At 43.7% G+C, this 26,871-nt stretch overlaps 1 protein-coding gene across 7 annotated transcripts in view; it reads left to right on the top strand.

The window, feature by feature from the left end:
• The first annotated feature begins 485 nt into the window (after positions 1-485).
• LOC106568824 (zinc finger MYND domain-containing protein 11) overlaps positions 486-26,871 on the top strand; it is a 29,623-nt gene continuing 3,237 nt past the window's right edge. The window contains exons 1-16 of one of the 7 annotated variants that reach the window (XM_014139517.2): positions 486-593; positions 7,653-7,788; positions 12,006-12,165; positions 13,313-13,336; positions 17,748-17,771; positions 18,130-18,291; positions 21,520-21,597; positions 21,892-21,984; positions 22,608-22,695; positions 23,122-23,177; positions 23,318-23,395; positions 23,623-23,741; positions 24,466-24,730; positions 25,026-25,133; positions 25,776-26,051; positions 26,530-26,715. In XM_014139517.2, coding sequence (XP_013994992.1) covers positions 7,658-7,788; positions 12,006-12,165; positions 13,313-13,336; positions 17,748-17,771; positions 18,130-18,291; positions 21,520-21,597; positions 21,892-21,984; positions 22,608-22,695; positions 23,122-23,177; positions 23,318-23,395; positions 23,623-23,741; positions 24,466-24,730; positions 25,026-25,133; positions 25,776-26,051; positions 26,530-26,715 — 1,848 coding nt within the window. In that variant the 5' untranslated portion in view covers positions 486-593; positions 7,653-7,657. Of the gene's footprint in view, positions 663-7,652; positions 7,789-12,005; positions 12,166-13,312; positions 13,337-17,747; positions 17,772-18,129; positions 18,292-21,519; positions 21,598-21,891; positions 21,985-22,607; positions 22,696-23,121; positions 23,178-23,317; positions 23,396-23,622; positions 23,742-24,465; positions 24,731-25,025; positions 25,134-25,775; positions 26,052-26,529; positions 26,716-26,871 lie in introns of all 7 variants that reach the window. The other 6 variants (XM_014139516.2, XM_014139520.2, XM_014139519.2 and 3 more) reach the window with 6 other exon arrangements.

Genomic DNA, 26,871 nt, shown 5'->3' with positions numbered 1-26,871 from the left:
GTCGGCTCACTTGACCCCAGTTCACAACCACAGCAGATTTTTGGTGGACTGATTAGGGAACGCGCACCGGACGTCCATATATACAGACACTGACAGCAGCTGCAAGCGCTCAGTAGCCTAATTTAGGATTGAGGGGTGTTTGCCTAATATATGTATAAATATATAACATTTAACGAATACATATATATATATATATATATACGTTAAATGTTATGTATTATACCCGGATATGTTGAAACCATTGAGAAGTATTGATTGTAGTGAAATAATGTTAATTGCTTAACTCCCTGTTCATGTGCATTTAAGATTATTCAAGTGTAAGGGGCAGCTTTTATAGATGTTAATCTTTTTTTATAACATTTGGCCAAAAGCCTGTTCAATATGTTTTATTGTCACATACATGCACTCTCAAAAGTTGCCTCACAAAAATAACAAAGACAGAAGTGTGTCAAATCATAATTCCACCACTAGAGTTCTCCTGTGTAAAAACCTGTCCTGCTATGTTGGCGCTGTTTACCTCCCCAATCCTGTGCTGTGGCCAGCTGGACATAAACCATAATTCAGACAGTCTAAACTATCCCGGAAATACAAATGTAAGGTATTTTACATTGAATCCTTCACGGAGTTATACAGACACATATATTATTAATACTGTAGTAAAGGTAAGTTTGACATTTATTTAATAAAACATGTATTACTAAAATGAAAACATTACGGCTAGTTAGCTATTTTATGAACATGGCGCCTTCGAGAAAAAAAAATAGATTTTCCATACACGTTTTGGTAGCTACTGTAGTTTCTTTGCTACTGTCAAAAAACGATACTGTATTTGATTAGCCCAGCTACGCGGCTATTAATCATGTTTGACAGCTAACGTTTCTAGTTAGTACGGAACTGCTTTGCTTTACGGATTCGGCTAGTTGATGCGTTGGCTAGCTCGCTGGCTAGTTACCTTAGCTGAATTTACTATCTGTTTTGTCGAACCATGTTTAGGTTCATAGCTTTAGTAGTTTACATCAAGCCATGCATATTGAAGTATTTGATCTAGCTAACTAACGTTTTGACAAGCTGTCTTTGGCCCACGCTTTAGAGATTATCCTATCCAAACGTTAGCTAGCTTCCTGTTAGTACCAACTAGCTACCTAATATTAAGCTGACAGTAGCCAGCTAACTGACTGGGAGCTCCCAGTTTGCTCTTGTGGCCTTGGCTGCTTTTGTTGAAATATCCACGGACTGTGTTGAATACTTAATCCGGAAATCAGACAACTTGGATGGTCTAGGGAAGAAGGCACAATTACCTGCTCTCCCCACTAACCATGTGCAAATAGTTGGACAGACAAAATTAAAACAGTCACGACAAGGCGTATTAATGTGTCCAGTTAGCTAGTTAGCTGGCCAATCTAGCTAGCTAACGCTTTAGCTAGGTAACAAAATGTTTGCCTGCTTGTCAATATTATGCCATTTCAATGGAAAAATGATTCGTTTCGTCCCATTTAGTTAAATGGTTAGCTGTAAGAATAGTCGATGTGATAAGTGATTGCAATGAATTTAGCTAACTAATTAGCTAGGTACTACACATAGCAGGCCTATCTTACACCCCACAACTGTTTTATGCACATGTGCTGTTCATCGTGATGATGGTGTGAAAAGTTGCCTGGTATGGTTTGCCGAACCCATATTCAGGTCCAGCGAATGAGATGAAAGAGGTCCAAGTAGCTATCCTGTTTTTATATTTTCAAAATAGTATTTCTTGATTTAGTTTTAGCTATTCCTTCAGCTTTAGCACAGCCGCAGGACTTCTTCAGGATTTCTGTCTCCCATAGCTACTATTATTCATGGTGATTTTGACCGGCTGTTTGACCGGCTGCCCGTACCAGGTATACAGATAACCAAAATTCAACAGTGGTTCATTTCAGATGTTATATTTTATGTCACCCTCCTCTGTTGAGCACTGGTTGTGTTGGAAGAGTGAAAACAGAGGAGCAGCTGGACCTTGAGAAAGACCACAAATGTTGCATACATTTGATCAACTTTATTCATCCTGATGCCAATAACTAGACTTATCTCGTATATGATTAAAAGCTCTGTCTTTTTTGTGCTCCTGGACACCTTGCATAATTGAATGGGGGAATGTAGTTCCTCCGCCTCTGTTGTATTGGAGTCATGTAGTGTCAGTCACCCTGAGACAAAGGTGTGTAGCAGCTGTGATCTGTATTTAACTAGGCAAGTCAGTTAAGAACAAAATCTTATTTACAATGACGGCCTAGGAACAGTGGGTTAACTGCCTTGTTCAGGGGCAGAAAGACAGATTTTTACCTTGTCAGTTTGGGGATTCGATCTAGCAACCTTTCGGTTACCTGTCACCCCCTGTTTTTACTTTCCAGTGTAAGGTGCCAGTGGATGTGGAGTTGAGCACAGAGTAGTGCTATGGCACAGTTGGCACTCATTAATGCCTACTCTGATTGGCATAACATGGGATATTGCTCACTGTCACCTCTACAATCCTTCACCCTCTCACAGCTCAGCAGGCTGCATGTCAGGCATTGGAAGATACATGATTTACAGTCTTTCAACCCTCAGGTTATTTTTACTGTCTTGATAAGGCCATACAAATGTAATGAAATGTAATGAAATGTTTAACAGATGCCCCACATCACTTTTCTCAAAAATAAAAAGTGAAAAAATACACCATTAAAATAAAAATTAGGTCCTCAAGCTTCCTGTAAAGAGAGATACACAACTTCCTGTCAGATTATAGCTGAACCATGCCTCTTTTAGTCTCCCCAAGAGGCTACACTCTCTTGATTATGTCGTTAGGTGCTGAATTAAGGTTGCTAACAAGAATCTCTACTCTTGAATTGTTTTATTTATATTTGCTCGCTTGCCTCACCTGTTAACATGTGATAAAATTGATATGGCCTAAGTGTTTGTTGCTCTATATATCAGTGTAAACTCAATAGGCTTCACATACAAGATGCCATGGTATTGTAAGGCCTGGATGTGAGCGGCCTAAATCTGTGAAATTTGGCTCACATTTCAGTATCACATGTTTTGTATTCTGACTATGACCAATCGAAGAAAACATTGAAATACCTGATGCGTAGGCTATTTCCTCCTGTGTCTGAGCCAATGAGTTGGTAAAATCCCAGGATGTGTGTAGGTAGGCTACTATAGGCTTATGTATTTAGTAAAGTGTTGTGAATGTTTAGTAAACCATGCTCATAATTTGGCCTTCGGTCTTTAAATGTTTGAGTTGAACAAAAGTATTAACTGACTTTCCAAGTTAAATTAAGGTTACACATGGTGAGGTTGTAATATCAGTTTTATGGTTACCACAGCCACAAATCTAAATTGGATGGCCTATATCTTTTTTGGTCTTAATATATGGTTAGGCATACAGTTAGCAGTGTGGTTAGCGTTAAGATGAGGGTTAGGTTTAAAATAAGATTTCAAGAAGAGACATTTTTGAAATGGGTGTGGTTTAGCCATAATTATGACTTTGTGGCTGTGGTAACTAGTGACGACCCCATTTTCTAAAGTGCCATTTTACGTTTCATGGAGGCTTATTATGAAGAGAAATGCGTGAAATTGGATTTGAAACATTGTTTCATAGAAATTCTCTAACTGCTATAGTATGCTGTGTCATGAGAGGAGGCGATGCTCATCACAGAGATACAACTGAGTCCTTTGTGACATGGTGGGAAGCCAATTACCTGGACCTGAATGTACTGAAGACCAATGAGCTTGTGGTAGATTTTAGGAAAAGGAAAGATGTTTTTAATCCCATTTTTATTCATGGTGAAGAGATTGGTACTGGGGACTCTTACAAGTACTTGGGTGTAGTAGTATATGTACTTGGGTGTAAAACAAACTGAACTGGAAGGAGGACTCCCACACTGTCTACAAAAAATACCAATCCAGACTGTACTTTTTAAGGAAGCTTAGCTAGATCTTTTAATGTCTGTGACAAAATGCTTTGCATGTTCTACAGCAGTGGCATGGCGAGTGTAGTGAGCTATGCCATTGTGTGCTTGAAAGGAGAACTTAAACAAGCTTGACAAAATTACCAAGAAAGCAAGTGCTATGTATCGCTGCAGTCGGGAATCAATGCAGGACCTGTTCATAAAAATGCTGCATGCAAAAACACACATGATAATTGGCAATGACACACACCTACTCCACAGCACTTTAATGCAACACAAGAGCAGCTTTAGTAGCAGGTCCATCCTGCCTAGAAGTTCCACAGGGAGGTTTAGACAGTAATTTTTACCCACATCCATGAAGCTTTTTAACAAATGTAATTAATTAACTGTTTTAGGATATCTTCCTATTGTTTTTGCTTGTTTCTCCCTCTGAAGTACGATAGGAAAACAGCACTTGAATCAGACTATTTTATGGATACTAAATTGCAGGTCCCTTCATGTGTCTTAATCTTAAATTATTGATGAAGCATGCTGTGATAAAACAATTTCCCAAGTTGGGATTAATAATACTCTACTCTTTAGTTGAAAGAAGGAAAACTGCTATTGTTCCTTTATTTTCTCTGGAGTAATATTGTATTTCCTCATATTTGATTTGTTCTATGGCAGTGTCGGGAAGTTGCACAACTTTCATTGTGTCTTTGTAATAACAGTTTATTTTTCAGGATGATGCTTTTCTTCTCCCACTGAACAGCCTATATGTAGGCCATTTCTACTACAGGTCCTTAAATGCTGATTCCTGTTACATTGCAGTTTAAGGAAATTATATATATATATATATAGATATAGATAGATAGATAGATGTTCCGGACTATAAGCCGCAACTTTTTTCCCATGCTTTGAACCTCACGGCTTAAACAATGACGCGGCTAATATATGGATTTTTCCCGCTTTCAATTTTTTTTTTCCCCAAAAAAACACTTTCTGTGACGTGCTCAGTTTTTTGGCGGCATGAAGCTTTCATTAGACCGATGAAATTGCCGAAGGGGTTACGGTCAAAAAACTTTTTTGTTTACTGTTTAGATTAAATCGAGCGCTCTCAAACTTCCCATCATTCTGATTACGGTAGTCATTTTGTCACCCTCATCATGGCAAAGACACGGAGAAATGCATATGATGCGGCTTTCAAGTTGAATGCGATTGATCTGGCTGTTGGAAAAGGAAATGGAGCTTCTGCACGGGAGCTTGGTCTTATTGAGTCGATGATAAGACGTTGGAAACAGCAGCGTGAGGAATTGACTCAGTGCAAAAAGACAACTAAAGCTTACTGCTAATTTAATTTTTTTTGTTACAAGCCGTGTTTCGTTAAAGCCTGTGTAAAGTTCATTTGTTTCAATGTACCGGTAGGCACCTGCGGCTTATAGACATGTGCGGCTTATTTATGTTCAAAATAATACATATATTTTTTAATTCAGTGGGTGCGGCTTAATAGTCTGGAAATTACGGTATATATATATATATATATATATATATATATATATATATATATATATAATGCCCCAAAAAATAAAGGGAACACTTAAACAACACATCCTAGATCTGAATGAAAGAAATAATCTTATTAAATACTTTTTTCTTTACATAGTTGAATGTGCTGACAACAAAATCACACAAAAATAATCAATGGAAATCCAATTTATCAACCCATGGAGGTCTGGATTTGGAGTCACACTCAAAATTAAAGTGGAAAACCACACTACAGGCTGATCCAACTTTGATGTAATGTCCTTAAAACAAGTCAAAATGAGGCTCAGTAGTGTGTGTGGCCTCCACGTGCCTGTATGACCTCCCTACAACACCTGGGCATGGTCCTGATGAGGTGGCGGATGGTCTCCTGAGGGATCTCCTCCCAGACCTGGACTAAAGCATCCGCCAACTCCTGGACAGTCTGTGGTGCAACGTGGCGTTGGTGGATGGAGCGAGACATGATGTCCCAGATGTGCTCAATTGGATTCAGGTCTGGGGAACGGGCGGGCCAGTCCATAGCATCAATGCCTTCCTCTTGCAGGAACTGCTGACACGCTCCAGCCACATGAGGTCTAGCATTGTCTTGCATTAGGAGGAACCCAGGGCCAACCGCACCAGCATATGGTCTCACAAGGGGTCTGAGGATCTCATCTCGGTACCTAATGGCAGTCAGGCTACCTCTGGCGAGCACATGGAGGACTGTGCGGCCCCCCCCAAAGAAATGCCACCCCACACCATGACTGACCCACCGCCAAACCGGTCATGCTGGAGGATGTTGCAGGCAGCAGAACGTTCTCCACGGCGTCTCCAGACTCTGTCACGTCTGTCACATGTGCTCAGTGTGAACCTGCTTTCATCTGTGAAGAGCACAGGGCGCCAGTGGCGAATTTGCCAATCTCGGTGTTCTCTGGCAAATGCCAAACGTCCTGCACGGTGTTGGGCTGTAAGCACAACCCCCACCTGTGGACGTCGTGCCCTCATACCACCCTCATGGAGTCTGTTTCTGACCGTTTGAGCAGACACATGCACATTTGTGGCCTGCTTGAGTTCATTTTGCAGGGCTCTGGCAGTGTTCCTCCTGCTCCTCCTTGCACAAAGGCGGAGGTAGCGGTCCTGCTGCTGGGTTGTTGCCCTCCTACGGCCTCCTCCACATCTCCTGATGTACTGGCCTGTCTCATGGTAGCGCCTCCATGCTCTGGACACTACGCTGACAGACACGGCAAACCTTATTGCCACAGCTCGCATTGATGTGCCATCCTGGATGAGCTGCACTACCTGAGCCACTTGTGTGGGTTGTAGACTCCGTCTCATGCTACCACTAGAGTGAAAGCACCGCCAGCATTCAAAAGTGACCAAAACATCAGCCAGGAAGCATAGGAACTGAGAAGTGGTCTGTGGTCACCACCTGCAGAACCACTCATTTATTGGGGGTGTCTTGCTTATTGCCTATAATTTCCACCTGTTGTCTATTCCATTTGCACAACAGCATGGGAAATGTATTGTCAATCAGTGTTGCTTCCTAAGTGGACAGTTTGAGTTCACAGAAGTGTGATTGACTTGGAGTTACATTGTGTTGTTTAAGTGTTCCCTTTATTTTTTTGAGCAATGTGTGTGTATATATATATACATTGGAGCTGTGTTGTGTCATCATGGACAATGGACATCTTATTAGGCCAGTCAAGGCACATTTCTGAGGTCAGGACCTTCTGAAATGAGAATAGACCATTTGTTTGTCTTGATTGGGTTGACCAATCCTTGTCCTGAAGGGCTTTGGAATCTGCAAATTCTTGTTGTTTCTTATCCTGGATGAATCCTTATTCTGGCGGTTTTAGCTAGGAAGATGGCTGGAGGTAGCCTGATGGAATCATCCTGATCACTGCGTTCACCATTCTGTTGATGTGAAATAGAATGGTGAATGTAGCAGTCAGGGTTGTTCCACCAGGTTAGGCTGAAGGTGTAGTCTGCCCCTGCTCTGTACTGATGGTGCTCCTTGATGAGGATTTTTTTCACTTGATCTTAGAGGGGCAATGCCCGCTGGTTGGGCCTGGCTTGTCTGAGCCTTTGTTTCAACCATGGGGCAAAATGGAAAACTCTTTCACTGGTAATTTCCTGATTTGAAATTGTGAAACTTTTCAGGTAGATTCCGCAGTGTTTAAAGAAGTAGCCTGATGTTTTGAAACCTTTCTTTTCTCCCATCCCTTGCAGGTGTCATGAATAAAGAGATCATGTCGCGTGTGGTGAAGAAGAGGCAGGCAGACCCTAAAGTGGTCCAGTACGTGTGGGCCGCCATTGAGGTCATCCGCAACCAGAAACAAATTGCCAACATGGACAGGATCTCAAAGTAAGTGCTGCAGTCATACTAGTTCTGTTCCAATACGTATGGAAAGTGGAGACGTCACAAACGCCAAAAGAGTAGGCCTAAGCATTAGTGGAGACACCTTGCCGTTTTGGAGCCAAAACGACGAGGTGTCTCTAGTTGTTTACAATTGTGATACACCTTCCATGTATAGCCTATTCACTTTCAATACGTATTGAGTTTGGTGGATGATGGATGGTGGTTGGTCTTACCCACCCCACTCTCAGGGTCATACTTGATCAATAGCTGAAATTATGATGGTTTCATGGTTAAATACTTGACACGGAATGTATTTAGCTTATTGACATTTAGACTACAAGGCTTGACATTCAGATACATTTGCCAGTGGCACACCGATCACAGGAACGCAAGCTATGCATGCAGAATTTAAATCATGGGTGATTTCATGTTTCATTTGCAGTCTGGGCAAACACCTTATAGCCAACCATACAATCTGATATTTAAACTGATTATTTGGAAAACAAAATTAAAACCATCCCCTCAATGACGACATAGCCTTAACATATGAAACCGTTTAAAATGTAATATTCCCCACCAGAAATGAGCCCAGTACCATATTGGTGAAAAGTAATATATTTAGGGCCAGTACATGGTCCATATTGCAGGCAGGTGTGCTATTTTAGCAATTAGCATTATCATCTGTAGCCTGATGCAGTATCATGGCTACATTGCTGAAGCATGGGGTTGCTATTCTGCATTGTTTACCCCAATGGGCTAATCATTAGCTACAGTGCATTCGGAAAGTATTCAGACCCCTTCCCTTTTTCCAAATGTTGTTACATTACAGCCTTATTTTAAAATTGATTAATAAAAAAATGTCCTCATCAATCAACACACAATACCCCATAAAGACAAAGCGAAAACAGGTTTTTAGAAATTTTTGTAAATGTATTATAAAAAACAGATACCTTATTACCATACCCTTTGCTATGAGACTCGAAATTGAGCTCAGGTGTATCCTGTTTTCATTTATCATCCTTGAGATGTTTCTACAGTCCACCTGTGGTAAATTCAATTGATGATTTGGAAAGGCACACACCTGTCTATATAAGGTCCCACAGTTGACAGTGCATGTCTGAGCAAAAACCAAGCAATGAGGTGAAGGAATTGTCCGTAGAGCTCAGAGAAAGGATTGTGTCGAGGCACAGATCTAGGGAAGGGAACCCAAAAAATTCTGCAGCGTTGAAGGTTCCCAAGAACACTGTGGTCTCCATCATTCTTAAATGGAATAAGTTTGGAACCACTAAGACTCTTCCTAGAGCTGGCCGCCTGGCCAAACTGAGCAATCGGTGGAGAAGGGCCTTTGTCAGGGAAATGTCCAAGAACCCGATGGTCACTCTGACAGCGCTCTAGAGTTCCTCTGTGGAGATGGGAGAACCTTTCCAGAAGGATAACCATCTCTGCAGCACTCCCCCAATCAGGCCTTTATGGTAGAATGGCCAGACGGAAGTCACACCTCAGTAAAAGGCACATGACAGCTCACTTGGAGTTTGCCAAAAGTTACGTAAAGGACTCTCAGACCATGATAAACAAGTTTCTCTGGTCTGATGAAACCAGATTGAACTTTTTGTCTTGAATGCCAAGGAAACCTCGCACCATCCCTACGGTGAAGCATGGAGGTGGCAGCATCATGCTGTGGGAATGTTATTCAGTGGCAGGGACTGGGAGACTAGTCAGGATCGAGGCAAAGATGAACGGAGCAAAGTACAGAGAGAGATCCTTGATGAGCACTCATGACCTCAGACTGGGGTGAAGATTCACCTTCCAACGAGACAACAACCCTAAGCACACAGCCAAGGCAACACAGGTGTGGCTTCGGGACAAGTCTCTGAATGTCCTTGAGCGGCCCAGCCACAGCCCGGACTGGAACCTGATCGACCATCTGAAGAGACCTGAAAATAGCTGTGCAGTAACGCTCCCCATCCAACCTCACAGAGCTTGAGAGGATCTGCAGAGAAGATGGGAGAAACTCCCCAAATACAGACGTGCCGAGCTTGTAGCAACATACCCAAGAAGACTTGAGGCTGTGATTGCTGAGTCAAGGGTCTGAATTCTTATGTAAATGTGATATTTCAGTTTTAAAAAATGATACATTTGCAAACATTTTTAAAAACATGTTTTTGCTTTGTCATTATAGAGTATTGTGTGTAAATTGATGAGGAAAACAAACAATTTAATCCATTTTAGAATAAGGCTGTAATGTAACAAAGTGGAAAAAGTTTGAATACTTTCCGAATGCACTGTGGATCGGACTCTAAATATGATCTTGTTGCTTGTTTAATGTCCTAAAAAACTCCCACTGCCACTAGCCTAATAAAATCATGTGATTTTTAGAGTGTTTATAAATACTGCAATTGTGTGCATTTTACAGTGAATATAAGCCTATCGTTTATGCACTCAAATGGACGTGACACGTGACATGGCCGAAGTTCAACTCTGCGGGTCTGGCTCGAGTATCCAGGCCGTACTGAGGTGGGGCTCACATGAGACGGAGGGGGAAGGCTTTGACATTCTTGCCTCCGCTTGGAAACCGAATGCTGGTTGATAACAAGTGTGAAGTGTCAGACGTTGGGAGGATTGTGATTAATTACAAATAGACATGTTCTGTTTTGGAGTTTGAAAATGTAATGGCCTTTGCGGGTCACATGAAAGCTAGATTTACTGGCCCGGTGAGCTATGCAGATGTTGCCAGGCCAACGGGCAGCTCTGAATGTTGAGCCCTGAGACCATAAATTATTTCAACCAGCCTATATTGTAGAATCAGACCTTGATGAATATATATATAATTAGATTTAGACCCTAACACGGAACCCAAACTGGCTGCATGCGTGCACCATCGTGCAGAAATCTATTTTGTCAGGTCGAAAAGCATTAAACATTTATGGCAATTTAGCTAGCTAGCTTGCACTTGCTAGCTAATTTGTTGTATTTAGCTAGCCTGCTGTTGCTAGCTAATTTGTCCTGGGATATAAACATTGAGTTGTTATTTTACCTGAAATGCACAAGGTCCTCTACTCTGACAATTAATCCACACATAAAACGGTCAACCGAATAATTTCTAGTCATCACTCTTCCTTCCAGGATTTTTCTTCTCTTGACTTTATTGCGATTTCATAAATTAGGTGCATTACCACCACCAACCTATTTGGTCTTCCAGTCACCCACGTGGGTATAACCAATGAGGAGATGGCACGTGGGTACCTGCTTCTATAAACCAATGAGGAGATGGGAGAGGCAGGACTTGCAGCGCGATCTGCGTCAGAAATAGAACTGACTTCTATTTTAGCCCTTGGCAACGCAGACGCTCGTTGGCACACGTGAGCGGTGTGGGTGCACTGATTGAATAACATGTATGTCTACATTTATTTTGCGACGCGAGCCGGTGTAGTCAGCCTGTAAGAGTTAAGTCCTATCAAAGTTTATTAGACATGATCGTTATGTGATATTCTTACAGTCTAGTCTAAATTCATTCACGGCGAAATCCATGGCTGATCAGTCATTTTCAGTTAATGGGAATAGGAATATGGCTAAATGAAATCCTCAGGCAGAGAGCCCTGGGAGTTGGCCACTCTCATAATGAATGCCACAGAGTGGCTGTTGTCATGGAGATAAAGCAATGAAATTTAATGGCAGGCACTGTTGAACTGTCTTAATGCCTTTAAAACTAGACATTTTGTATTTGAATAGATGAGGTGGTGACAGTGGGAGTCCATGAAAATACAGTTTAATATGAGAACAAAGGCATAAGGGAATGAGAGTGAGGAAATTGTGTTATAATCTCTTTACATTAGGACCTAGATGTGAAAAGGTTCCATCTCTGTGCAGAACATGAATGATTGTCTGACCAAAATACACAGTCATTAGTGGTAGTATATGTCTAACTATTCTATGTGATTAGAGCATGTACTGGGCTTCACTGTGATGATGAGTTTCCAATGCAGGTAGCAATATTTTACTGGGGGATAGGCCAGGCCCTACTTCAAGATTTTCAATTGGCAATGCCTTCCTTGGCAATGCAGTGGGCACTCTTGTCTAGAGCTGCTTCTGTTCTGTTCTCGCTCATTTCCCTTGTGAATTGCATATTTGGCTGGAGGTGTATGCATTTCCCCTTGGTTGAGTTGAGTTGTTAGAGAACGCAGGCATGCCGAGACAGTGATGTTGGTGTTGCTGTGTCTGTGCAGGTACCTGAGCCGTGTGTTTGGCATGCACCAAAAGGAGACGGCCAGGCAGCTGAGTCTGGCAGTGAAGGATGGCCTGGTCGTAGAGACTCTGACTGTGGGCTGTAAGGGCTCCAAGGCTGGCATCGAACAGGAGGGCTACTGGCTGCCTGGAGACGAGCAGGTAAGAGAGGGATTTTACCCTGTAGTGAGAATACAAACCCCGTAGGACAGGAGTGTATTTCCTGATCAACACCTCTATGGTTCAGAGGAAACCTTCATTAAATGTTTACGTCTTTTTTATTTGTATGGAGTGTCTTGTGTGTGTATATATCTGCTATGCTAGACAACTAACATGCAAACCTCACCGGCCACGTTGCAAAATAAATGTACACATACATGTTATTCAATCATTTCACCCCCACCGCTCGTGTGAACGAGCGTCTGCGTAGCTAAGCGCTAAAATAGAACTTGGTTATATTTTAGACGCTCCACAAGTCCCGTCCTTATTGGATATAAAGAAAGATCCAAGCCCACGTGGATGCTTGAAAGACAAATGAGGAGAGATGAATTAAAGGTAACTAACTAAAAACTAACTAGGTTTCCCTTTATCTGTGGGTTAATCGTCTGAGTAGAGAAACATACGAATTTGTATTCTACAAAAATTCTACAAAAACCCAGCAAAACCCAAAACCCAATGTTCATCTCCCAGGACAAATTAGCTAGCAATAGCAAGCTAGCTTAATGTCCATGAATGTTTGATGTGTTTCGACATGCCCCCAAATCGATATGGTTGGTTCACAGTTGGCTTTGATATTTTAACCTGCGCGTCTTGATCGCGTCTTGTGTGGATGGCGCGTGGCCAGTGTAGTCAGCATGCTAGTTATATATCAGTCATTCAGAGGTTCTATGAACTATAGCACTGAATTCAGCATTGATTATAATGACCTGGTGATTCAAGTCATGCTGATCTTTTTCAAATGTTTACTGTATGTGAAGCTGACTTGTTAGTCATAGGTATGGCCATGCACACATTCCTTTGGGTACTGTAGCTCTGCTATACGCCAAACAAACTGAACCCACACAGTACAGTCAACACTAGCACTGCTCTTAGGCTGCGTTTATACAGGCTGCCCAATTCTTGTATTTGTTTTCCCACCAATTGATCTTTTGACCAATCACGTCAGATCTTTTCACATCAGGTCAAAATACCAATTAGTGAAAAGAATATCAGAGTTGGGCTGCTGATGTTAACGCAGCCAAAGAGAGCTCAATTGACCGTAGCAGCAGGACTTTAAACATTGCTTTCTGGGTCACTTGCAATCACACAGGAGCCCAATGCCGACGGAAGCAAGGTAAGGGTGCATCATTGTTATTTGATTTGTTCTGCTTTTATCTCTATAATTTATTTTACTAACATCATCTCGCGAACAAATCACTTCGGCCACTTGCAGCGCAATCTTGGATTTTCTGGAATCTTTTTACAGAGCAGCATACTCTATAATAGAATATGAAAACAACAGACTCATTTGAATTATTTTAACTGTTTTAAAAATACGATTTCTCTTTTCATTTGTAATGGTTAGACCATTTTATGTCACACTCAGTAGTTTTAACACGAGAGCAGATGCTGATATTCCATGTGAAAATCCTCCAGAAAGCCCATTGTAGCGCTGTCTCTCGGTGGCCCAATTTCTTGTGGAATGGATCAAAGTGACTTCCTTTAAATATTTGCTCGCTACTTATCTACACATGTAACGTTGCTTTAAAAATAGCTACATGAAAAATATCCTCATTCATTGCCAGGGTTAAATAAAGTGAAAGCTGTATATTCTCCATGGCTTTGTTTGACACATACAGTACTTCAAATAAAACTCCAGATAAATACATCTCTGAAAAAGAGTTTCGGAATCATAGTAGTACATTTCAAAGTAATGTCTTTTGAGTGACATAACAAGCAATGCCAACATAGTCGCAGGTTTGTAGCAAGCATATATGATGAGTACGTGAGTAGTAGATGTAGTTTTGCAGTAGTAGTAACTCCTCAGGGAGGGATGTGTAGCTACATTCCTCTGTGTGTTACTGTTATGATCTCTGTGTTTCCGGCATGCGTTTGGTTTGATGACCCGGGGGGTGGTGGTGTGTGACGTCGTCTAGTTGTCTATACTATGTCTGCGTCCCAAATGGCACCCACATAACACATGGAATCATGTAGTAACCAAAAAAGTGTTAAACAAATCAAAATATATTTTACATACTTGAAAGCAGCCACCCTTTGCCTTGATGACAGCATTTCACACTCTTGGCATTCTCTCAACCAGCTTCACCTGGAATGTTTTTCCAACAGAGTTCCCACATATGCTGAGCACTTGTTGGCTGCTTTTCCTTCACTCTGCGGTCCAACTCATCCCAACCCATCTCAATTGGGTTGAGGTTGGGTGATTGTGGAGGCCAGGTCATCTGATGCAGCACTCCATCACTCTCCTTCTTGGTCAAATAGCCCTTACACAGCCTGGAGGTATGTTGGGTCATTGTCCTGTTGAAAAACAAATGATAGTCCCACTAAGCGCAAACCAGATGGGATGGCGTATTGCTGCAGAATGCTGTGGTAGCCATGCTGGTTAAGTGTGCCTTGAATTCTAAATAAATCAACGACAGTGACAAAGCACCAACACACCTCCTCCTCCATGCTTCACGGTGGGAACCACACATGCAGAGATCATCCGTTCACCTACTCTGTGTCTCACAAAGACACGGCGGTTGGAACCAAAAATCTCAAATTTGGACTCATAAGACCAAAGGACAGATTTCCACTGGTCTAATGTCCATTGCTTGTGTTTCTAGGCACAAGCAAGTCTCTTCTTATTATTGGTGTCCTTTAGTAGGGGTTTCTTTGCAGCAATTTGACCACCAAGGCCTGATTCACGCAGTCTCCTCTGAACAGTTGAGGTTGAGATGTGTCTGTTACTTGAACTCTGAAGCATTTATTTGGGCTGCAATTTCTGAGGCTGGTAACTCTAATGAACTTATCCTCTGCAGCAGAGGTAACTCTGGGTCTTCCTTTCCTGTGGCGGTCCTCATGAGAGCCAGTTTCATCATAGCGCCTGATGGTTTTTGCGACTGCACTTGAAGAAACTGAAAGTTCTTAACATTTTCCAGATTCACTGACCTTCATGTCTTAAAGTAATGATTGACTGTCATTTCTCTTTGCTTATTTGAGCTGTTCTTGCCATAATATGGCCTTTGTCTTTTACCAAATAGGGCGATCTTCTGTATACCACCCCTACCTTATCACAACACAACTGATTGGCTCAAATGCATTTAAGAAGGAAAGAAATTACACAAATTACCTTCTAACAAGACACACCTGTTAATTGAAATGCATTCCAGGTGACTACCTCATGAAGCTGGTTGAGAGAATTCCAAGAGTGGGCAAAGCTGTCATCAAGGCAAAGGGTGGCAACTTTGAAGAATATAAAATATATTTAGATTTGTTTAACACTTTTTTGGTTACTATAGGATTCCATATGTGTTATTTCATAGTTTTGATGTCTTCACTATTATTCTACAATGTAGAAAATGGTAATAAAGAAAAATCCTTGTAGGTGTGTCCAAACTTTTGACTTGTACTGTATGTTACCTCTCCCTTATATTATAGTAGATGTGCAACAGCCTTTTTTTTCTTACATGAGGATGTTGGATGTCCTTCACTTGATCTCTGAACTAACCATCACCACACTGGAAAATCATGCCATTGTGATGGTGATATTTAACACTCCAGGTGAGGTAGAAAGCTTCATCGGACACAGACAGTTCTTCCCCAGAGGCCTCACCCTTTTTTGAAGTCACAACAACCGATTCATTCAGAATACAGTAGGGCAGGGACACAGAGTGGACAGTGAAGTACCTTTCTACACTTGACTGTACAGTATGACTGGGCCAGGAGCAAAGAGGGAGATCTGTTGAAACAGAGCTGAACACTACCATCAGACTAGGTCTGGCCTGGAAAGAAATGTCTAAAATAGACCTGGGCCCAGTTTCCCCATAGCAATGTTACTTAGGCTTACGAGTATTTTAACGATGCATCTTTTCTACAACAGCCGAAGATGTAACATGCATTTCCCAAAACCACGCAGAGAGAACGGTCACTGAGTGCGTCTTTGGAGAATGTGTCGATAGCAATAGGATCGAAAGAAAGCGAGCGCTGCTTTCGGATCAGCTTTCGCCATTAAAATCTTTGCTTTACATTATAATTTTTTCACAATACTGATGACTGATCAGCTCCTAGAGATATTTACCTCCTAGAGAGATTACCACCTACAGCTGCAAATATTAAGGAAGCTTATTCTATTGCTTACCAAATAAAAATGCACTAAATCAATCATTGCACACATTTTAGGCTACACATCATGAAATATATTGAGACAAATTAGACAGTAGCCGACAAGTAGCAAAATAGAACTCAAATGATTGAACATGAAATGTTTTTCAATATGATTGAAATAGGCTTATAGCTTACTGTTTATATTTTAACGCAGTCATCTCGGTTTTCATTTGAAGCATATTTTTATACATCACTTGTTTGTATCAATTACAAAGACATTGGCAACTTTATTCTGAAGTTCACTGAGAGACGGAGAACCACGGAGATCTTCTTGGTATAAAGTGAGGGCAAAAAGCTAGGAGTGGTCAGGTGTTAGATTACGAGCGTTTTGAAGTGCACTGGTAATAATAATGGTTTTGGGAAACAGATCTCAGATTTAACAACGCTCCTACGAAGGTTCTAACAATGAACTTAGCCTTTGGAGATGCTTTTGGGAAACCAGGCCCAGGACAGGAAGAGATGGAGGGAGCTTGTGGAGGGCTCTCATAGCCCACTAGGCTGGTAGTGGCACTATTTGCCGACTGTCGGTCTGTCCTCTTTCCTTTATCCTTTTGACTTTTTATGGCTGTGTGTTAGTTCAGGCTCCTCCTCTCTGCTCAACTGTGATGGGGTGCTCACTAGGTTTAAACAGAGCATGTGCAACTGAGCAGAGCCTAGATGGCATTGGATTCTGCACTGATGGGGTGTAGTAGGTTAGTTTGTCCTGTGGCTTCCTTAATCTGAAAGAAATGGTTTTGTTGGGAGGTGTAGACTAGTTTTTGACATGTTGCAATTTAACACAGTCCTTGTTGACTTCCACTCCAGACTGTGTGGAGGAGGAGTGTGACTACCATGGTTGTTGGTTTGAATCCCAGGCAGGCAGGTAGTTTCTAGCTCTGTGCCCCTTAGTGAAACCTGAAACAACACTATAGTAGATCAGTATGTTAAATCATAAAGGTTTGAGCAGCAGGTTCAGGTTGGCAGGAATTTGCCCCACCCTTCCCTAGCTTCCATCAGCCTTTCATGCATGCACAACCACATCTGGATTTTATATTAACTTTGGTTGCATCCCAAATGGCAGCCTATGCCCTTCATAGTGCACTACTTTTGACCAGGGCATATTATATAGGCAATAGGGTGCCATTTGGGACATACACTTCCTCTAGCCTCAGAATGACTACCTTCCAGTAAGCCAATGTTTCCGCGATGGTCACACATTAGTCTTAGGCCTTCCTTCCAATGAGGTTTATCCAAAGATTGCGCTTTGAATCATTGGCTTGCACAGGTGTTATGGTACACAATCCACTGTGCACACACACACACACACACACACACACACACACACACACACACACAGTTTATTTGTTAGTTAATTAATCAATGATGGGGGTATTTAATTGCAGACGGAGAAGGAGCCGCCAGAGGAGGTCAGTCAGAATTCACTAACTAAATAAACATTCAATAAGTGTTGTGAGATGTTTGTATAGGCTACCTATAAAAACTTGTGATTTCATATGTTTTATTTTACCTGTATTTATTCAGGAAGTCCCATTGAGGTCAGAAGACCTCTTTTCAAAGGAGACATGGATATATAAGATAAATTTTTTTGTAGATATTAGAACTGAAAAGTTCCAGTGATGTGCCTTTGTCAAGCCCCAGCAGAGGTGTGTGTTGTGGAGCAGCTGGTGTGGTGGGGCCAGGAGTGGCCCTCTGGCTGGGGGTGTAGTCTAGCCGTCAGGTCGGTGCGGAGGGGGGGCACCGACCACTGTGCTCCGTCTGTTTCAGGAATGGGAGGCGGAGAGTCACGACTGGTACTGCTTCGAGTGCCACCTGCCTGGAGACGTGCTTGTGTGCGACAACTGCTTCCGTGTCTATCACCTAAAATGCCTGTCTGATGAGTACAAGCCTCGGGACAGTGGATCCCACTGGCAGTGTGTGGTGTGCAGGGTAGGTACTCCTATAGGCGGCAGGTAGCCTAGCGGTTAGAGCGTTGGGCCAGTAACCTAAAGGTTGCTGGTTCGAATTAGGGTTGCAAAGGGTCGGAAACTTAATGGTACTTTTTCTGAATTTTTCCGGAAATTTTCCATGGGAAGTTGAGCCCTGGAATTTGGGGAATTTTACTTAAATTCATCAAAAAAGTTAGCTTAGAACAGTGAACCTTTTTTTTGTGGGATACAAATAAGGCAATTCTAGGTCTTGTGGCATATTTTGGTTAAACTATCCCCAATTCAATGGAATTGCAACCCTCTGCATGCACAGTGCATTCTTCCATCACATGTGCAGCTGATTCTCAATATCTTGCACACTGATGAGATGCTATTGAGCCCACACTACCTCACTGTCTGAGCCAAGGACTACATGCTTTCTGGTACGTTTTGATTAAAATACTGTGTGGGGTGAATGTATTTGATATTACATGCATGCTTTTTTGTTAACTAGTAAATAGTAAAGTGTGTTTAAAATATTTATAACTTGTTAACAATTTCTGCTAGTTAGTTTTTGCTACCATGTGGGTTTTAGCTTGCTTGAGCCTGCTAACGGAGGAGTGTTAATTCACCTGTTTCCATACATGTTTCATTTTAAAACATTTATCTTACAAAGAAGTTGTTTAATCCAACTGCTTAACTATTTATCTGTACAAGGAATTGTATTGTTTTTTTTACTCATTTATTTCTAATCTTTACAGGAAAATGCCACGGGCACAATCTGATGTGTGGAGACATTTCACTGCAGCTAATGTAGAAGGAAAAGCTGTGTACATTTGCAATTTCTGTGCCAAATTATATGTGAAGAATGCAACAAAGATGCAGAATCATCTGGCCAAGTGCATAAAGTTCCCTCAGCGCTCACAACAACCAACCTCTGACAAAAGTCCCTCTACTTCTATTTGAGGTGAAAATGATGAACCAGACACCTTATCGATAGCAACCGCTCATGGTCCTCCTGGAATCAGAAGTTTTCTTTTGACTCAATGGAGGAATGTAGTCAGAGAAATGCTGATGAATATCTTGCTCGAGCTGTGTATGCAACTGGTTCACCTCTGATGCTCACAGGCAATGTGTATTGGAAAGAGAGATTTCTGAATGTTCTTCGCCCAGCATACACCCCTCCAACCAGACATGCTTTATCTACTCACTTGCTGGATGCAGAGTTCAAGTGAAGGTCAAGCAAATCATAGAAGAAGCAGACTGTATTGCAATCATCTCTGATGGGTGGTCGAATGTTTGTGGGTAAGGAATAATGAACTACATCATCTCCACCCCTCAACCAGTATTCTACAAGAGCACAGACACAAGGGACAGACACACCGGTCTCTACATTGCAGCTGAGCTTTTAGGCAGTCATCAATGACCTTGGACCACAGAAGGTATTTGCACTGGTGACCGACAATGCTGCGAACATGAAGGCTGCTTAGTCTAAAGTGGAGGAGTCCTACCCTCACATCACGCCCATTGGCTGTGCTGCTCATGCATTGAATCTGTTCCTCAAGGACATCATGGCACTGAAAACAATGGATACACTCTACAAGAGAGCCAATGAAATGGTTAGGTATGTGAAGGGTCATCAAGTTATAGCAGCAATCTACCTCACCAAGCAAAGTGAGAAGAATAAGAGCACCACATTGAAGCTGCCCAGCAACACCCGTTGGGGTGGTGTTGTCATCATGTTTGACAGTCTCCTGGAGGGGAAGGAGTATCTCCAAGAAATGGCCACATCAGTCTGCCGATATGGACAACCCCATCAAGAGGATCCTCCTGCATTATGTATTTTGGGAGAGAGTGGTAAGCAGCCTGAAACTCCTGAAACCTATAGCAGTAGCCAATAAGGGAGACAATGCCATCCTGTCTGATGTTCAGACTCTGCTTGCAGATGTAAGAGAAGAAATCTGTACTGCCCTGCCCACTTCACTGTTGGTCCAAGCAGAGGAAACTGCAGTTTTGAAATACGTCAAAATGCATGAAGACTTCTGCCTGAAGCCCATACACGCCGCAGCGCACATGTTGGACCCCAAGTATGCTGGTAAGAGCATCCTGTCTGGTGCAGAGATCAACGAGGCCTATGGTGTCTCGCTGCCTTGGCCTGGATGAGGGCAAGGTTCTTGGGGGTCTGTACACTTCCAAGCAAGGGCTTTGGGATGGAGATGCAATATGGCAGTAGTGCCAACATATCTCATCAGCCACCTGGTAGAAGGGACTTTATGGATCTGAGGCTCTTTCCCCTGTTGCCTCCATCATCCTCCAAATCCCACCAACATCAGCCGCCTCAGAGCGCAACTGGTCCCTGTTTGGGAACACACACACCAAAGCACGCAACAGGCTGACCAAGGGTTGAAAAATTGGTGGCCATCCGGGCAAATTTTGGGCTTTTTGAGCCTGACAACGAGCCATCTTCAACAAGGTTGGAAAGTGACAGTGAAGAAGAGGCCTCAGTCTGATGTTCAGGAGGTGGACATTGAGGAGGTCCAGGGAGAAGACATGGAAGCCTGAGAGGAAGACAACTAAAGCTTTAGTTTCTAGACTATCATTTTACAGATGTATGTTGAAAACGTTTTTTTGGGAGATGCGATGGATCATTGGGGATCATTCAATATTCCCTTTTGTTGTTCAGTGAAATCATCCCATGTGAAGAGTCAACTCATTGAATTAAAGTTAAATTGATAACTAAATTGTTTAGTTTTTTTCTATTGGAAGGATTTAATAATTTGCAATTATGTCTACTTATGATAAGGTAAAAGGTTTATATTTCAGTCTCCATATGATATGGTAAATATATCCAATGCAAAAAACATCTACATTTAAATGGTATTAATATTAATTTGCATATATTTCCGTTAATTCCCATATATTCCCGTTAATTCCCACGGAAAGTTTCCACCTGGATGTTCCCCAAAATGTGCAACCCTAGTTCGAATACCTAAGCCGACAAGGGGAAAAATCTGTCTGTGCCCTTGAGCAAGGCACTTAACCCTAATTTGCTCCAGGGGTGCCGTTCTACTATGGCTGACCCTGTAAAACAACACATTTCACTGCACCTATCCGGTGTATGTGACAATAAAACATATTATATACTCAGTTAGCTCTCATCAGTTCCAATTTACTGCTAACCACACGTGGTTTGAATAGAGAGCTGGATGGGTTACAGAGTCATTCTCTCGCTCTCTCTCTCTCTCTCTAGGGTAGTAAAAAGAAGAACCTGAACAAGCAGGAGATGTGCAAATACCTGCGTTTTATCATTCAGCGCATGAAAGAGAGGGTGAGTGTTGCCGTTTTATGTTCAGGGTAGGGATGCAGGACCAGGCTGTGGCACTGATTGCATCCCAAATGGCGCCCTATTCCCTATATAGTGCACTACTTTTGACCAGCCCTCCTATAGGGCTCCGAGGCTGCCATTTGGAACACAACACTGTATTTAATCAGAGCTCTGCCATGTTTTATTCCACTTTAAATCAAGGCCAGTAAAATGTCCCACCACAATGGCTTGGGTTAATCCCAGCTCCCCTCCTCCTTTTCGCCCATAAATCGTATTATTTCTCTCCTGGCACTGTAGGCCGTGGACCTGAACAAGAAAGGCAAAGACACACAACACCCGATGTACAGAAGGCTCATCCACACCACGCTGGACGTCACCAACATTCAGGAGGTAACTCCCCGCAATACACTGCTGAACACAGGATTTCAAAAAAATTCTGTCCCGAATATCACCCTATTTCCTATGTAAAGGGAATAGGGTGCTATTTGGGACTTAGTCCATGTTGTTTGGTGAGGGTCTGTGTAAGGGCACGTCAGATGTAGCCCCAGTATAAAGCTGTGATTGTGTAGCTGAGGCTACAGGCTTTCAGATTGCCTCTCGTCACAGCGAGGGGGTCAGTGAGGTCTTCTCTGCACCGTGATCACTGGTAGTTCCCGCCAGCCAAGCCCTGCCTGCCAAATTGGCTGGGAAACAGCACAGCGCTCCCTGCCACTGTCGCAGGGTAGTATTCAGTTTTGCACACTGTAGCAAAACGTTCAGCTTAGTCCCTCCCTGTTCCAGTCGGTTTTCTTCTGTTTGGTGCCTAGTGAATACGACCCAGGCCTCTGGATAGGCTGGAAAACAGCACAGCGCCTCCCTGGCTTGGGTCTCGGTCTTTGGGTCTGTGGTGCACTGCCCTCCTCTGGTCTCTTATGGTACTGCAACTGCACCACACAGCCCCCTCTCTGCTGCCCTACCCAGTGTGAATGAATAGTCCTCTTTGTGTTCTCTCTGTATCGCTGTCTGTGTTGCAGAACCTCACCGAGGGGAAATACAAGAGCTTCGACGAATTCAAGGCAGATGCCCAGCTGATCGTGCACAACACCGCCATCTTGTTTGGAGGTGGGGGGGGGCGGCGTTCACAACCATGCTGTTATTATGGGTAGTGTCCTAAATGGCATCCTATTCCCTTTATACTGCACTACGTTTGACCAAGGACCATAGAGCTCTGGTCTACAGTCGTGCACTATATAGGGAATAAGGTTCCATGTGGGAAACATCTGTGAAGGGCATGTTTTGCTGTCAGATTTCCCTCCTACTATTATTAATTGAGGCTTAGAAAATAAGACCGTATAGTTGTGGCAGAAATGTAATTTGAAGGAAGCACGAAGTCTGAACTGTTATTGATTGTCTACCAAAAAATGAGGAGGAACATGTCTCTCTATGTAGTTAAAATGCATTTGTGGTGGCATGTTCAATGGAACAAAATCTTTACAATGTACTTCACTGTTATTTTCCCAACGTTAACGAAACCTGTTTTTGTTGCAGTTCATAGTGACCAGGCTGAAATAGCGCGGTTGCTCTACAGTGACACATGCCATGAGGTAAACAGTTTGTTTCCTTTTTTGAACTAAATGTGACAGATTTGTATTGTAGTATTCTAGGTGGTTGTGTTGTGAGTGGCAGGGCGGCTGTTCTCTGTGTCTCTTCCTCATTCGCTCCACTTCTCTCGCTCTCTCTCCAGCTGAACGAGTTGATGCTGTGTAAGAACTGCTTCTACCTGTCCAACGCTCGGCCTGACAACTGGTTCTGCTACCCCTGTGTGAGTATCAAACTGTCTTGCCTTCAATGCTCCTGGGGTGTTGATTGTTGAAATGACCAAGATATCAACTCAATGTAATATTGGCCGTAATGTTAGGGCTATGTCTGAAGCGTTATAGCCCCAATAGAATTGGAATAAGGGGACAAATAAAGTTGATTGAATTGTATGTGTGTATTATCTGGTGTCGTTTGCCCTGTGCTGATCTGGGGTTGTGCTTGTTGTTGCAGACTCCTAATCATGAGGTTGTGTGGGCGAAGATGAAGGGCTTTGGCTACTGGCCGGCCAAGGTCCTGCAGAGAGAGGACAATCAGGTGGACGTCCGCTTCTTTGGCCACCAGCACCAGAGGTCAGCCATCACACTGATACAGAGGCTGCGTCCCAAGTGGCACTGTATTCCCTATGTAGTGCACTACTTTCAACCAAAACGTTCATCAAAAGGAGTGCACTAAGGTGCTAGAACTCATCTCCCACCAGAGGTCAGCCATCACACTCGTGCTGATAGACATGGCATAGTTATCGTGCCGCTACATATGTAACGGCCTTATCACTAGGACACGAGAGTCTCTGGATCTGAGGGCCAACTGTACTGTCACGCAGAGCGGCGGATATATCATAGTGGATCATTTTAAACTTTCGATCCCGTAGAATTTCTTGTCTGTACTCTATCATTTCTAGGCTGACGGCTCAAACGGAATTCTTCCGCTGCTCTGTCGTTCGCTACACACTTCAGTCTGATACTGTCGTCACTGAAGTCGTTTTGTGGTGACGAGGGGCGTTGTACCAAACAAAGTCATCAGAGTATCAAAGCCAATGACGAATTTCCAAACCTCCGCTTTACCCACGTGTGTTCTGGCTCTGGACCAATCCGACGGCCCTGAATGTGAAGGGTCGGGAGGTACTCAGATCCAGACTCAATGCGGAGAAGAAACGAACGTCCGTGGGCGTGGCGTAGCGTTTGGCAGGAGCAAGGCGTCTTGCTATTCATGCAGTATAATTTCCCCTGGCTATGGAGCTTTGAGAGATTCCCTGGCTGCTCTGACTGTCCCCCCCCCTCCCCTCCTCGTCCCCAGAGCGTGGATCCCTGCAGACAACATCCAGGACATCAAGGTGTCGGTGCAGCAGCTGCAGGTGAAGCGCAGCGCGAGCTGGAAGAAGGCCTGTGATGAGCTGGAGCTGTCCCAATGCTTTCAGAGGGAGGGCCGCTTCTGGAAAACCAAGACGGTGGAGAAGGTGGAGGAGAGGAGAGGAGACGGAGAGGAGAGGCTGACAGAGAGGCCGGAGGAGGCAGAGTACTCAATCTCCTCCACCAGCAACAACAACGATCAGGTCAAACATGTGCGTATGCGTGCACTAGCCTCACACCCAGAGGGATGTTTTATTTGCATGTTGAAAATAAGCTCACTAAAAGCTGCTCTGGAGTGTTTTTAGTAGCTAATTTAATATTAATGTAATAATAAATTAGGAGGAATTTCAATGATTTGAGAATGTGAGGATCAACACAAACACCATCTGTATTGTCATGGCTCTAGCTCGAATAGTTGCCGTGGTAACGGAAATGCTTATCCAACAGCGGTGTTAGACATCTCTGATACTGCGCTTCTGTAATCCAATATGTTATGTTTCTCCCCAGCAGAAAGCAGACAGACAGGCGGACCGAGACCGTCAGCCAGACAGGCAGGAGCCTAAAGCAAAGAAGAGCCGTCGCAGTCAAGCTCCTGAGCCCAAAGAGGAAGCCATTGTAAGTATCCCAACACTACTGTTGTACGGTCACCTCAGCCAGTGTGTTACCATGGTATGTGTCTGTGTTTCAATTGAAGTGTTTTAGGGCTTGATTTAATCTGTATCGCATATAGCGCGCTTGACATTTAAAGGTCATTTCCAATTTGAGCTGCCATACGCAGCGTTTACCGTGAGTGCAGTTTCCGCATTGCCTTTAAAGTTCAATTGCACTGTAGCACTGAACTTCGGCGATATGGATTGAATCAAGACCTTAGTGTGTGTGTGTGGGGAGGGGTTCTGTGTGTGTGTGTGTGTGTGTGTGTGTGTGTGGGAGGGGTTCTGTGTGTGTGTGTGTGGGGGGGGGTTCTGTGTGTGTGTGTGTGTGTGTGTGTGGGGAGGGGTTCTGTGTGTGTGTGTGTGTGTGGGGAGGGGTTCTGTGTGTGTGGGGAGGGGTTCTGTGTGTGTGTGTGTGTGTGTGTGTGGAGGGGTTCTGTGTGTGTGTGTGTGTGTGTGTGTGTGTGGGGAGGGGTTCTGTGTGTGTGTGTGTGTGGGGGAGGGGTTCTGTGTGTGTGTGTGTGTGTAGGGAGATTTATGCGTGTGTCTGTTTGTTTGCTTGTTTCTCTCTCCATCTCTAACCCCGTCCCTGACCTCTCTCCCCCAGGACCCGGAGCCTGAGATGGAGGCTGTGAGCAGCAGCCAGGAGATCCCCGTGACGACGCCCCACCAGCCAGAGAAGCTGTCTGTCTCCACGCAGACCAAGAAGGCCTCAGCCGCCTCGCCACGCAGCCTACACCGCAGCACCCAGACCACCTCTGACGGAGCCTGCCAGAACATGTGCCACGAGAAGTACACCAAGATCTTCAACGATGTCAAGGACATGATGAAGGCCGACAACAAGAGGGAGACAGAGCGCATGGTCCGAGAGGCCCTGGAGAAGGTGAGGGACTGGGGGATTGAGACTGAGGGGGTCCGAGAGGCCCTGGAGAAGGTGAGGGACTGGGGGATTGAGACTGAGGGGGTGCGAGAGGCCCTGGAGAAAGTGAGGGACTGGGGGACCGAGACTGAGGGGGTCCGAGAGGCCCTGGAGAAGGTGAGGGACTGAGGGATTGAGACTAAGGGGGTCCGAGAGGCCCTGGAGAAGGTGAGTGACTGGGGGATTGAGACTGAGAGGCCCTGGAGAAGGTGAGTGACTGGGGGATTGAGACTGAGAGGCCCTGGAGAAGGTGAGTGACTGGGGGATTGAGACTGAGAGGCCCTGGAGAAGGTGAGGGACTGGGGGATTGAGACGGAGTAGGACGTAGGACACTGAGAAAAGCTTTTATTGAATTATTGTTAAAGAAAAGGAAACGCGCCAACACACGAGTATACCACATGTATCAAAGTTGAGGCAAATTTTCTGTGGTGTCTGTCTCCAGCTGCGTTCTGAGATGGAGGACGAGAAGAGGCAGGCGGTGAGCAAGGCAGTGTCAGGGGGCCAGGCTGAGATGGAGAGAAAGTGTAAGACGGTGAAGGAGAAGTGTAAGGAGGAGCTGGTGGAGGAGGTGAAGAAGATGGTGGCCCAGCACAAGCAGCTCATCTCCACCACCAAGAAGAAGCAGTGGGTGAGTGAGACCCTTCTCTTTCCCTCGTTCTCTACCACACACACTTCAGTCTGTTAACACCAGTGTCTCACACATTGAGACCTGAAGGGCTAAATCCGGAAAAATATTTGGACACGTGTTTTTTAATTGTTTGTCCCACACCCCAGTATCTACAGT

The sequence above is a fragment of the Salmo salar genome, chromosome ssa14 (assembly GCF_905237065.1).
Source record: "Salmo salar chromosome ssa14, Ssal_v3.1, whole genome shotgun sequence".
NCBI classification, from domain to species: domain Eukaryota; kingdom Metazoa; phylum Chordata; class Actinopteri; order Salmoniformes; family Salmonidae; genus Salmo; species Salmo salar.
Note: the sequence above shows the minus strand (reverse complement) of the source record. Positions and strands in the feature narration are given on the sequence as shown.